This window comes from Eleutherodactylus coqui, unplaced genomic scaffold (assembly GCF_035609145.1).
Source record: "Eleutherodactylus coqui strain aEleCoq1 unplaced genomic scaffold, aEleCoq1.hap1 HAP1_SCAFFOLD_26, whole genome shotgun sequence".
NCBI classification, from domain to species: Eukaryota; Metazoa; Chordata; class Amphibia; order Anura; family Eleutherodactylidae; genus Eleutherodactylus; species Eleutherodactylus coqui.
Genome location: NW_027101742.1, coordinates 1,803,846 through 1,818,290, shown reverse-complemented (window position 1 = coordinate 1,818,290; position 14,445 = coordinate 1,803,846). Strand labels below are relative to the sequence as shown.

Below are 14,445 nucleotides of genomic sequence, written 5' to 3'. Positions count from 1 at the left end.
TTTAAAACAAGAATGAGGAACCCATTCCTGTACTTTATTTTAGCAGAAATATCTTAATTTTAAAAATAAACAACTGTAAATTAAAAAAAAATATTTTTTAGCTTTTTACCCCTAATAAAACTAAAAAACAGAAAAAAGATGAAAAAGATATTAAAAATTAGCCCTATATGTCAGAGGAAAAGAAAACACAGCAAAAATAATTTTAGTGGCTGAAGAAAAAAAATAGAGCAGTAAAACCACCAATGGTCAAATACCTAAAACGCGTCTAGTCCTTTAGGTCCAAAACAACCTGGTAGTTAAGGGGTTAAATGATGATACTAGATCTGCACAAGAGCCCACAGATTTGGTTATCTATAAGCCTCAAGGTCAGAAGTTATTCTCTGTATTCTGGAAGCCGTACAAAAACCATTCTTTGGTCATAAGAGGAAGGGCCAGACGAGTCTGTGCAGTTACTTATATACTCTAATCCAGGGGCGCAGCTAAAGGCTCATGGGCCCGGGGGCAAACATTTATCTTGGGCCCTCCCCAACATCTTTTAATGCCTTAACATCTCATGTGGCTCATGTACAATGCCCTTGGCAGGTATCGTCAATGGCAAGATGTCCGTTTACTTTAGGAAGAAGAGACAAGCTTGTTACATCTGAAAGTGGTTTTATGTTTCTAATATATTGTGCTCATATTTCAGGTTGTCGACTCCAGACTCGTCTCTGTGTTTGATGCTAGAGAGCTGGAGCTCGTCATCGCGGGGACAGCAGAAATTGACCTAAATGATTGGCGTAATAACACAGAATACAGAGGAGGTAATGAACATGTTTTACATACACAGGTGGAAAGAAGACCCAGGTCCATTCAATTCAACCGGTTGCTAGATTAATTATAGCCCCCAGTGCCATTAGTTAGGAGATAAGCATCTAGACCTGCCGTAGTATCTGCTATTACTACCTCTTGTGTAGTAGAAAGGGACAGCGGTAGAGCAAACCCAATGGCATCGGAGACTTTGGTCCCAAATGAATGCCTGGAGACCAAAAATGCCTTAGAAAGGGCTGTGAAGAGTGAATGAACTGTTGAGGTGCTGCCAACCAGGAGAACCCACCAAGATGGGCACAGCAGATGTGTGAAGAGCTGTAGAAAGAAAAAACTGGTGTATAGGCGTAACTCTTCAGAAAAGATGGTGGGACGGTAGGATGTATTATCGAACTTCCTGTTTTATTAAGCATATTAAGAAAAAACAACATAGGATACGCGTTTCAGGGAGAACCCCTTCTTCAGTCACGCTGGGTGGGACATCAGTTCTGTGACTAAGGGATAGAGGACCCAAAAGTGCTGGTGGTACCAATAATGGAGCTGGAGACAGCAGGAGAAGTGTATATAGGGTGAGTATACTATATTTTTTTATTTTACTGTTAAAAACTTTTATCTTGAAACCAGAAAATTCCAATTCCTTTAACCAATTCATTACTGATGTGTATACATTGTCCCCCAGTCTCTGAATCTATAACTCTAGTAGCAGGCTGTTGTCTGATACAGTATTGAATATTTTAGCAAAATCTAGCTACATTGGGGCAGATTTACTAACACTGTTTAACAGTTAGACAGTGCAAACTTAGAACGGACAGTCTTAAAAATGCACCAGATTTATCACAGCGACTAGGCTATAGGCACTAATTGCTATTAGTACTTTACCAGCTTCATTTGCAGCAAATGAACTCTGAGAGCTGTTGCGGAACTCAGCAGGAGGTCTGAGCTCTGTAATTAGCTCCATTGTTTAGCCACAGGCTCCCGTGGAGAATTCAGTACCATGGGCAGCAGACACAGCATGTTGTCCTGCTTATCAGCTGTTCTGTAGGTTGGGCTGACAGCTGAGAAGAGCAGATACAATGTTATCAGCTCTAATCAGCTCTCTGCAGGCAGAGCACAGTGTCCTGCTTATCAGCTGTCCTACTGACCTGAAAACCATAGTACAGCAGAAAACTGAAAGATGGACATGCTTAGATACAACGTTTATCGCTCAAAAGATGGCTTTTGAGCAAATTTTGAGCAATAATCGTTGTGTTTAAATAGGTTATATAGATGACGAATACATGCCACACAATAACCTTCAAACAATTAAACCAAACAGTGCATCCAATATAATGTGATAAAGTGTACGATGTATGCTCAAATAGTTCATCAAAAACAAAACTCTACTGAAAAACAAAAAAGCTGCGGTAAGAGTGCAGTGTGACCCAAAGCCCAATGCACACGGCCGTATTTGCAGTGCGGAATCCGGGGCCGGCTTCCGCTTCTGAATTCCGCAGCAAATATCTGCCAAAACATACTATGCAAAATTGCTTTTCTATGTCCACACGTGGAAATCAATTGTGATTTTCCGCTTCTGGGGGGAAAATCGCAGCATGCTCTATTTTAGTGTGGCCTATGCACGGATGGCTTCCATTGAAGTCAAAGGAAGCGTGTCCGTCCCACAGCGAGCACTGCAAGAAGGGTCGCGGGATCCGCATCATCGCCTAGGGATTGCGCAGGTAACTCTGTACTGTGCATGTGCAACGGCCGGCACATCCGCAGCACAGAAGGCCGTCTGCACACGGTATGCACGGGTGACCGCCGGGGCACAGGGTTGGATTCCGCTACAGGATCCCGCAGCCAGAATCCAACCCATTCGTGTACAGGCGGCCGAAGACAGTTTGGCCCTTAAGATATTTTTATTGATGTCTGTTATTACAATCTGCACTTTTATTGCTGGTCTTCTAGGATATCACGATGGCCACATTGTCATCCGGTGGTTTTGGGCAGCTGTGGAAAGATTTAACAACGAGCAGCGGTTACGGCTTCTACAGTTCGTGACTGGGACATCTAGTGTGCCGTATGAGGGGTTCGCAGCCCTGCGAGGAAGCAATGGACTCAGGCGCTTTTGTATAGAAAAATGGGGAAAGATAACGTCTCTTCCAAGGTAACTGACTGGTGTATCTATATATATAAAATTGAATGTATGTCTGTCTGCGTGCGTGCGTGCGTGCGTGCGTGCGTGTCTGTTTGTCCTTTATGCGCTACTACACCATTCATCCGATCGCCATGAAACTTTGGGAAGTTGTTAAGTACACTCCTGGGAAGATTATAGGCATAGTACAAATATCCTACGATAAATGGCGCGCGAGCGTCGTCGAAAGTTACGCCCCCCCCCCACGTAGATCGAATAAGTAAGCCACCTGCTATTGTGATGTCATCACTGATGTCATCAACATCGGACGCCCTTGAACATGCCCCAACATGTTCTATAAAGCTGCATTGTGATGTCATTAAGGCTCTATTATGACACGTACAGCTTGGAACCACTAGAGCACGCCAGCCAATTACCATTGGAGTTGGAAGTGGGTAAACAAGTACTAGGATATCTTCCTAAGAAGCCACAGCAGCCGGATAAATTGTATGTTCCACCCAACGGCTATTTTATTCAGCCCGCAAGGGGGAAGCAGCGGCCTACAAAATCTCATTCAGGTAGGTAGGTTCAGTTCTTGGAGGTTGGGGAATGCTTATGGGCAAGGCCTTATGTCTCATCCCAACTCGATTATTCAATTCAAAGCGCCAAAGAATTAGCGTTCAAATTTTATGTACGGAATCTAATTCTCTCATTTCCGGATGTCATAGATAGATAGATAGATAGATAGATAGACTGTATGCAATAACCTAGATAGATAGATAGATAGATAGATAGATAGATAGATAGATAGATAGATAGACTGTATGCAATGACACGTACAGCTTGAAACCATAAATACTAGAGCACGCCAGCCATTTACAGTCAGTCTCCATTGGAGTTGGAAGTGGGCAAACATGTACTAGGCTATCTTCCCAAGATGCCACAGCAGCCGGATAAATTGGATGTTCCACCCAACGGCTATTTTATTCAGCCTGCAAGGGGGAAGCAGCGGCCTACAAAACCTCAGTGGTCGCTGCTGCCGTCATCTAGATATATAAAAACGAATGTATGTATGTATGTCTGTCTTCGCAGCAACGCGCGACGGGTACGCTAGTAATATTATATATATGCCTTCTATATGACAGATGGAAACTAAACAGACCCCATCATAGTCAATGAGGTCCATTCAGTGCCGTTCGCTTTCATCATATGATGGTTCCATTTGGCCAGGAGTTGCTGTTTTCCTGCTCCTCGATTGGAACCATCATATGATGGAACCAAACCAATCACTGTTGGCTCTGGACTATCATAAAATAGCCTGCAGTCTGGAAATGTTATATCTTTGGGGGTCTTTTGTGCTCTGATATAAAATGGCTAATGATGGAATATATCAGGGAGTCACAATTGCCTACTTAAGGCTGGACTCACACCGCCATTAGTAGCTGCATGCCGAGTGTGAGAGGCACATGCCAAGGCACACAATGACATGCATACGTGCTGTGTGCCACCAATCCCCATACACTATCTTGGGCTTTATAGTGCAAGACGCAATTTTTTGTTTTTTTTGCGCAAGTAATATTTGTGCAATAAAAACGTAACTGTGAATGGCCCAATAAAAAACAATTGGCTATTGGCATTGTGCGTTGCGCGTGTGAAAATTCCGTGCATGACGCTCAATGACAATACGCCTATGTGAGACTAGCCTAAAGCCAATAGACGATGTTAGATGTCAAAACAAGATGCTCTCCTCCATCATCTCCCCATTCTTTATCTTTAGGGCGCACACGTGTTTCAACCGCCTGGACCTTCCACCGTACCCATCGTACTCCATGTTACATGAAAAGTTGTTGATAGCAGTTGAGGAGACGAGCACCTTTGGACTTGAATGAGCGGATGCAAGAACTTCTCCTCTTTTCCTGACTTCACCTTCCTACTCCACAGGCACAGGTTGTCGTTGTGGTCTTGTTTTCACATTGCATTTTTATTTATTTCCTTTGGCGTTCTTGTTACAAAAAGGAGCTACTTATAAACGTGCATGGGGAACTGGTTCCCTCCAAGATCTTATCTTTGTGCTTTCCTTCTCCGATTTCAGCAATCTACAAAACCGTATGCAATATAAAAGAAAAATACAAAAAACAACTGGACCCAAGGCTCTGTATATCTGTGCATACCTTCAAAATAAAGTTCAAACACAGCTGCATATAGCAGTTCTTTGGCTGCGTCTCTGATCAAGATGAATTCTGCACTTTATGGTCATCTGTTTTCCGGCACACTTACAAATGTTCCCTCCAATCTAAGCGATGGGTAACGCACCAATGTGGCAGGATGTATATGTGTGTCACCGATTTCACTGCCAAGCAGGCATACAGTGCATTTAGTTGTTATTCAGCTGTAATGAATTTCGCAACAGGTTTGAAAAGAAAACTCCATGTTAGAGCTATATGGGTTGGACAAAAATATGGAAACACTGTACGAAATGCATGCTTTAAATTACATGGGATTATAAATCATATTTCAATATGACGTGTAGAGAGAGACCAATTTTAAGTGGAGGTAATATGACACAGATGCTTCCGGGCAGAAGTGAACATCTGTTGAGCAACAAGGTTTCATTGGTCAGGGGTTTGAACTACTTAGCTGCTGTTACCAGTTGGCTCCCAAAATCACCCAGAGCAGGGCAAGAAGTGAAGTTAAACACAAATTTGGCAGAAATGTTAGCAGCTCTATTGTAATACATGCAAGCTGCAGAAGCCAAGCGATAGAAAAGTTTTAACAAAATCCAATTGCAAATCTGATTTATTATTAAGAGTACATGCAATGCGATAAAAATATGTTTGAAAGGTGTCCACAGCCCTTAAATATCTGGGAACTGTATTGGGAGCATCATTATCACAAATGTTCCCTTTACAAGGACATATCAATGATGATACTACACAGACTTGTAGCAAGCTGTTGCTTCATCAGGGACAAGGATTCAATTCCCTGTCCTAGTCCTATATGTAATCCCCTGGAAAAAGTAGAGTGGCTTGTTGGCATCCTCCCTGGCACCCAGCATCCATGCAGTACCAGCACCCTCGGTATAGCCCATTAATATAACATCATAATTCCAGCTGCTGCTCTGCAGAATAAACGTTAGCAAAACAAAGTCATCATTTACCTGCCACCGTTACTTTGTGAATGAGCAATTTATATTTGATTTTCAGATTTAATGACTGGAGTAGCAACATCCTCGTTAAGCAGACTGTTCACAGAATAGCAGTCATAAGAGGGAAATTGGTTTCTCTGTGGCCATGCAGGTCTGTACGTGGAATTGCTTCTGCTTGTATAGAGTGTGATTACTGTGGTTATAATATGCCTGAACACTTATGGACATCCTACAAAAACTCTGACACATTTCATCATTTCATTTAACTGGAAAGTGGGAGTTTAACCCAAGATGGGTTATTTGGTCATTTAATATTATGCAAGTAGTTGAAGTAATGATAGCTTGGATACAAGATGTGATACAGGCAGGCATGGAGGCTCTAGTACCCTGTTGCATCATCTCTAGCTTGGATACAAGATGTGATACAGTCAGGCATGGAGGCTCTAGTACCCTGTTGTTCCGCCTCTAGCTTGGATACAAGATGTGATATGGGGGGCATGGAGGCTCTAGTACCCTGTTGTTCCGCCTCTAGCTTGGATACAAGATGTGATACAGTCAGGTATGGAGACTCTAGTACCCTGTTGTACCTCCTCTAGTTTGGATACGAGATGTGATAAGGGCAGGCATGGAGGCTCTTAGACCCTGCTGGACTGCCTCTAGCTTGGATACAAGATATAATACGGGCAGGCGTTGAGGCACGCAGGTTCCATATGGTATCCTGCTGCATATCACTCCACATTTGCTGTAACTGTGTTTCTATATCGTGCAAACTCGTAGGTTGTCGTAGTTGGTGTCCCTGAAGGTCCCACATTCTATTGGTGATAAATCTGGTTACCGTACAGCCATGGAAATGTGACAATGTTGTGGGAGCTCCTGTGAGCCCCTTATGTGTGTGGCTAAAGGTTATCCTGCTGGAAAATGCCTCTTGGAATCTGCCATGAGAGGAAAGCATGTGGTTGCAGGATGCCTTGCACCGATCAGCAACATGTTGTTGACCCTCAAACCACTGCTAGGGATTCTGCCCTTGTCCACCAGTTTAGAAGCGCTTTCACACGGCAGTTTTTATGTTCCATTTTTTGTGAGCCAAAACCAGGAGTGGGTCCAAAATACGGAAGACATGCAAATCTTTCCATTATACTTTCTCTGCATTCCTGGTTTTGGCTCAGAAAAAACTGAACATAAAAACTGCTGTGTAAAAGCGCCCCAAAGCTGCATTCAGAATTAACAGATTTGGGTGTGGATCCATATCAAAATCTGCATGAAAATTTGCGTCAAAATCCATGTTGCGTGCAGATTTTACACTCCTATTTAAAGAAGTGAAAAATGTGCTAAAAATCCTCCACTGGTTCCGCAACAATTTTTTCACACCATACAGATCAATACGTATGAGATTTCCTAAAATGTCATCCACATGGCTTGCACAGTTAATGCTGTATAATGTCCATCTGGAAATTCTGCGCAGAATATCCACAGCATTTATGCTGCGTCTGAATACAGGATTTATCAACAGATTCTACAGGTACAGTATAACCAGTAGAAAGAAGGAGATTGTGATCCCACTGCATAGAGACCACATTTAGAATACTGTGTTCAGGTCTGGAGACCTCATCTACAGAAAGACAATGATAACACAGAAGGAGTCTAAAAACACTATAAAAATGGTGGAAGGGCTCAAGAACAAAACTTATCAGGAAAGGTTTAAAGGAGTTATCCAGTTGTAAACTACTGATGGCCTTCTCTTATGATAGGCCATCAGTAATAGAATGGCATGGATCTGCTGACCAGGATCCCCGACGATCAGCTGTTTGCTAGCCTAGTGTATTCATGGACTGAGCTTTTTGTATTCTGCAGACTTGCTACTACAGGCAAAGTTCCTATTCACGTCAATGGGAACTTTGCCTGTAATATCACATCTGGCCACTGCAGTGAGAACGGAGCTGTCTGCTTTCTGCAGAATACAGAATTGGGTACCCACAGATTTTATATATACTTTATATACTTCCTGCAGTAATCAGTGCACTAACACACTGGCCTGGTGAACGGTTGATTGGTGAGGGTCCCAGGCAGCAGATCCCCACTGATATATTTTTGATGGCCATCAATAGTTTACAACTGGACAACCTCTTTAAAGAACTTAATTTGTATAGCTTGGAGGAAAGAATGGAAAAAAGGGTCATGATTAAAATAGAAGATACCACATAACTCTACGCCCACCAGGGAAACATGACAAACTAACTGTTAGCCTCAGAAAGTTTAAACAGATAATGTGGAAATTATAACTGCAGTACGTAGAGCCGAGATGACCGATCCTTCTGTCTGTAATAACCGCAGGACGTAGGGCCTAGATGACCATTCCTTCTGTCTGTAATAACCGCAGGACGTAGAGCCGAGATGACCGATCCTTCTGTCTGTAATAACCGCAGGACGTAGAGCCGAGATGACCGTTCTTTCTGTCTGTAATAACTGCAGTACGTAGGGCCTAGATGACCGATCCTTCTGTCTGTAATAACCGCAGGACGTAGGGCCTAGATGACCGTTCTTTCTGTCTGTAATAACTGCAGTACGTAGGGCCTAGATGACCGTTCCTTCTGTCTGTAATAACTGCAGTACGTAGGGCCTAGATGACCGTTCCTTCTGTCTGTAATAACTGCAGTACGTAGGGCCTAGATGACCGTTCCTGCTGTCTGTAATAACTGCAGTACGTAGGGCCTAGATGACCGTTCCTTCTGTCTGTAATAACTGCAGTACGTAGGGCCTAGATGACCGGTCCTTCTGTCTGTAATAACCGCAGGACGTAGGGCCTAGATGACCATTCCTGCTGTCTGTAATAACTGCAGTACGTAGGGCCTAGATGACCGTTCCTTCTGTCTGTAATAACTGCAGTACGTAGGGCCTAGATGACCGTTCCTTCTGTCTGTAATAACCGCAGGACGTAGGGCCTAGATGACCGTTCCTTCTGTCTGTAATAACTGCAGTACGTAGGGCCTAGATGACCGTTCCTTCTGTCTGTAATAACCGCAGGTCGTAGGGCCTTGATGACCGTTCCTTCTGTCTGTAATAACTGCAGTACGTAGGGCCTAGATGACCGTTCCTTCTGTCTGTAATAACTGCAGTACGTAGGGCCTAGATGACCGTTCCTTCTGTCTGTAATAACTGCAGTACGTAGGGCCTAAATGACCGGTCCTTCTGCCTGCACATTCCTGGATGTGGTTTAACCTTTAACTATCCCATGACCCCTGTTACTTGTCATTTTAAAAATTGAATTCCAATCCCATGGCCCATGACACGGCGCCGTCCAATAACCGTCACTCACACTTGCACAAAGAAACCTACAACGTTTCTTAGGCTGCCTGTCCACGGCCGTGACGGAATATTACTAGCGATATTCCGCCGCGGGGGAGCACTGACAGGTCTGCGCTGTGAGGCTAACTAATAGATAAGCTCACCGTGGAGAATCGCGGCAAATCGCACCATGCTGCGATTTCAATCCCGGAAGCGGAGAATCGCTATAATTCTCCGCTAGTGGATGTCGGGCTATGCTTTCCATAGTTAGACTATGGAAAGCGTTCACTGCATAGGCATACCATCAGGGGTTGCGGTGGCGACCCGACCCATGCGCTCAGGGGGCCCACAGGCCACCCTCTGCCATACACATATGCACATTGTGCATTAAAGGCTGGCCACTCTGTCTACAGCACCGCAACGTTGCAGGCAGTGCGGCCAGCCTAAGAGGAAGCAGCTGGGAGGAGGAGGGAGGCAGTCACATTGGCCGGCACGGCATAGTGATGATGTTATCATGTGCTGCCCCTGCTGCGTCTGCCTGTGCTGCTGCTACCACATGGAGGAGAAGTGGTCCAGGCCCCAGGGTATGTGTATATATGTGTGTGTATCTATCTATCTATCTATCTATCTATCTATCTATCTAACTATTTCATATCCCTCTATCTATCTATCTCATATCGATCTATCTATCTATCTCATATTTATCTATCTCCTATCTATCTATCTCTATCATATCTGTGTATCTCCTATCTATCTATATCCTATCTTATATATCTATCTCCTATCTATCTATCTATCGATCTATCTTATATCTATCTATTATCAATCTATCTATATCCTATATCATATCTATCTATGTATCTCATATCTATCTATCTCATATCTATCTATCTATCTATCTATCTATCTATCTATCATCTATATCCTATCTCCTATCTATCTATTTATCTCATATCTATCTATCTATCATCTATATCCTATCTCCTATCTATCTATTTATCTCATATCTATCTATCTATATCCTATCCAACTCATATCTATCTATATCCTATATCATATCTTTCTATGTATCTCATATCTATCTCATATCTCTATATCTATCTATCTATATCCTATCTATCTATCTCATATCTATCTAACTAACTATCTCATATCTATCTATCTCTCTATATCTTATCTGTCTATCTCTCTATCTATATCTATCCTATCTCATATCTATCTATATCCTATCCTATCTCATATCTATCTATATCCTATCTCATATCTATCTCCTATCTATCTCTCTATCTCATATATATCTATTTATCTATCTATATCCTATCTATCTATCACTGCCTGTCCACAGGCGTTGCGGTATCCCGTGGCGGATCTCGGCCGTGGGAGCTGCCACTGAGGAGCAGGAGCTGGCAGACGGATCTCCGCTGTCAGCCTATCTGACAGATAGGTTGACCGCGGAGAATCGTGGCGTTTTGCAGCATGCTGCGATTTGCCGCCCGTGAGTGGAGAATCGCTATGATTCTTCGCTCGTGGAGAGGGGGGTTGCGCTTTCCATAGTAACGCTATGGAAAGCGTGCATTGCGTTCCCCACGGCCGGATTATCACAGCGGGGAACACAGTTCAATAACGCCAATGGACAGGCAGCCTAGCTCATATCTATTTATCTCTTATCTATCTCCTATCTATCTATTTATCTATCTCTCTATCTGTTGCTGATATAAGTTATACATCTCCCTGGATTTACTGCATATAATTTCACACTTTACACACAATTAAAAAACACATCCAACCACATGCAGTTTTAAATTGTGTTTGCAGCTTTTTAATAACGTACGTGGTCTTTAAATACTGCATGCAGGTTTTTTAATGTGTTTTCCTTAATTGTGGTTCTAAAGTACAACAAAAACATGAACCCCCCTCCCTAAGGCCGCTCTCACATGTGTTCAGAAAAGGCAGCTTGAAATCTTGGCCTTTTTTCGATCAGCATTTTTGAACACAGGTTACAGAGTTTGACAGCGCTTTTTAATGCACCCTATCATTGTAAGGAGGTGTGTTAAAAACCACGAAAACACAAAAATAGAGCAGACAGCTCTCAAAAATCGTGGCGTTAGGAACGCCGCGTTCTAGCGCAAGTTTGAGTAACCCCATTAAAATCAACAGAATTGTTCTATTGCGGTTAGTACGATGCACAGGACAGTGTTTTCTCACTTTATTTTCTATTGATGACCTCTCCTCTGGACAAGTCATAAATAGATGATCGGTGGAGGTCTGTCACTCCGGATCCCTGACAATCAGCTGATTTCTGGTGCGCACAGCGCAGGAAGCTGAGAGTGGTGACCGTAGCACAGTGCCCCTTGTTGGTAATGCAGGTACTGCTACCATTTAATTCAATAGGAGCGGTGCCTCCAAAACCAATCTGGGCCGCTGTGCTACGGTCAGCGCTTTCTGTGCTATCCTTATTGACAGCGGTTCCCGGGAATCAGCTGGTCGGCAGGGATCCCAAGCAGCAGACCCTTACCGATCATCTATTGATGACCTGTCCTGAGGACGGGTCATCAATGAAAAAAAAGTTAGAAAACCCTTTTAAGTAACAGAAATAGCAAAGTGCTAGAGTGGATCTGAGTCACCAGGATCTGAACTTCCTAGTGTCTGCTCAAGTAGGAAAACACTATCCATATGAATTAGGATTCCTCGGTGGCCTCAAAACAAAGAGGAAGCTGTTCCCTTCCATTGCTGCATCTACCAGACCAAATTGACCACATCAAATAAACGTAGCGAGTTCTTGCACTTAGGGCTCCTGCACACTTGCGTTTTCCTTGCACGTTTTTTTCACGTGATATCGCTGCGTTCTTTTTATGCGATTGTCAATGGAACTTTCTAATGTTAAAAACGCATCGCACAAAAATTGCAAAGCACCAACTGGCGATGCGTTTTTAACATAAGAAAGTCCCATTGATAATCACATGAAAAAAAACGCACAAGAAAAACGCAAGTGTACAGGAGCCCTTAGGCCAATGACACACGGATGTATTTCCACTGCAGTTATAGGTCTGTAATACAGACAGGGCGCCCCAGCCTGACCGCAGGTCTCCTGATCCGAATACCAAGCATCAAAGCAATCTATAATGCTCAGAATTCCCCCGCGGTCGGGTCCGGATACCGGTCTGTTCTACGGACACATAAATTTGGCCAGAGTCCGCTCAGATCCTCAGGATAGGTCATCAATAATTGATCGGCTGGGGTCCGTCGCTCGGGACCCCGACCGATCAGCTGAGCAGGCGCATGTTGTCAGCGCACAAATACACAGAGGTCGGAGTGGAAGCAGCGGAAGTCTCTGCACCGACCTCTGTGTAGTGGCCGGCGCTTGTAACTGCAGGCACGGCTCTCAATGATTTCAAAAGAGATAATTTTCAATAGTTTAAAATATAATTAGCAGGGCGGACATCAGCACCGAGAAAACTTGGGCACATGTCAGGACCCACTGGGCTCATAGCCATCTATGTCAGGACCCACTGGGCTCATAGCCATCTATGTCAGGACCCACTGGGCTCATAGCCATCTATGTCAGGACCCACTGGGCTCATAGCCATCTATGTCAGGACCCATTGGGCTCATAGCCATCTATGTCAGGACCCACTGGGCTCATAGCCATCTATGTCAGGACCCACTGGGCTCATAGCCATCTATGCCAGGACCCGCTGGGCTCATAGCCATCTATGCCAGGACCCACTGGGCTCATAGCAATCTGGCTAAGCATGTTCTATGCTTGTCAAGTCATGGGATTTGGTAGATGGTAGACTGTGACTGTGTCGCCCAAAGGCCAACATACATCTAGTTACTATAAGAAGAGGATACAGTATACTGCTAGCAATTCTAGCTGGCACTACCGTTAACCATATTCGATATGTGTATTTGGCTAAGCTTAACTATTCCAGGATGAAAAGCTGATTTTGCAATTGCAAAACTAAACGAGGAGTAGAAAAAAGCATTCTGAGACATTGTGGGAAACCAGAAGGTTTTTCTCAGAGATGTTATAGAGGAAATAATTAGTTCATAGAAACATAGAAGATTGATGGCAGAAAAGGACCACATTGTCCATCTAGTTTTGTATGATTTCTTTTTCATTTCTCTCTTAGGATAAATATATATGATTATCCCAGCAGCTTGAGTTCATTTACTGTTGATTTTCCAGCCACCCCTACTGGGGGTTGTTCAGAGCATCTACTACTCTTTCAGTAAAAAAAATATTTCCTGACATTGTTTCTGATGTTTCCCTAAGCTAATCTCAGATTGTGCCCCTTGTTTTAGTCTTTAGCTTCCTAATAAAATCACTTCCCTTCTGAACCGTATTTATACTTTCTCCATATTTAAAGGTTTCGGTCATATCCCCCCTCTTCCTTCTTTCCTCCAGGCTAATCAAAAAGTTATCCTCTATCCATAAGATAGTGGATAACTTGCTGATTGGTGGGGGATTCACTGCTGAAACCCCCATTGATCTGCAGAACAGGACTCCCATGTCTCAGTCTCCTGTCACTGCAGGAATCGCTCCTCTCCCCCCAGTGACATCAGTATTAATGGAGCACTGGCCACAAATGCCTGGTCAGTGCTTCATTCATATTAATGAGGTTAACGGAAATGCCCGACAGGTGGCACGTGGCTATCTCGGCAGTTCCAATGCTTGTGCAACCATTGCTTCTTTCAGTCTCCTCCTCGCTATGGAGAATGCAGTAACTCCACAGTGAGGAGTACTGGGGACAGGTAACTCCCAATCTTGATATCAGCAGGGGTCTCAGCAGTGAGATCCCTACTGATCAGCATGTTATCTACTATCCTATGGGAAGGGGATAACTTCCAATCTTACTACAACCCCTTTAAGTCTTTTCTGATTAATTTTGTCCACTATTTTGTAGCCCATCTTTGGACTTGTTCTATTTTATAAATCTCTTACTGTAGATGATCTCTCCAGAACTGAACACAGTATTCCAGATGTGGTCTCACCAGACTATACCGCGGGATCACAATCTCCTTCTTTCTACTGGTTATACCTCTAGCTATGCATGCTAATTGCTTTCTTTGCTGCCTGATCACACTGTGAACTCAATTTGAG

At 43.5% G+C, this 14,445-nt stretch overlaps 1 protein-coding gene across 2 annotated transcripts in view; it reads left to right on the top strand.

Moving 5' to 3' along the window:
• LOC136590990 (E3 ubiquitin-protein ligase HECW1-like) overlaps nt 1–5,104 on the top strand; it is a 186,977-nt gene extending 181,873 nt beyond the window's left edge. For both annotated transcript variants that reach the window (XM_066588455.1, XM_066588456.1), the window contains 3 exons: nt 686–800; nt 2,749–2,947; nt 4,692–5,104. In XM_066588455.1, coding sequence (XP_066444552.1) covers nt 686–800; nt 2,749–2,947; nt 4,692–4,803 — 426 coding nt within the window. In that variant the 3' untranslated portion in view covers nt 4,804–5,104. The remainder of the gene's footprint in view (nt 1–685; nt 801–2,748; nt 2,948–4,691) is intronic.
• Nucleotides 5,105–14,445: the final 9,341 nt, after the last annotated feature.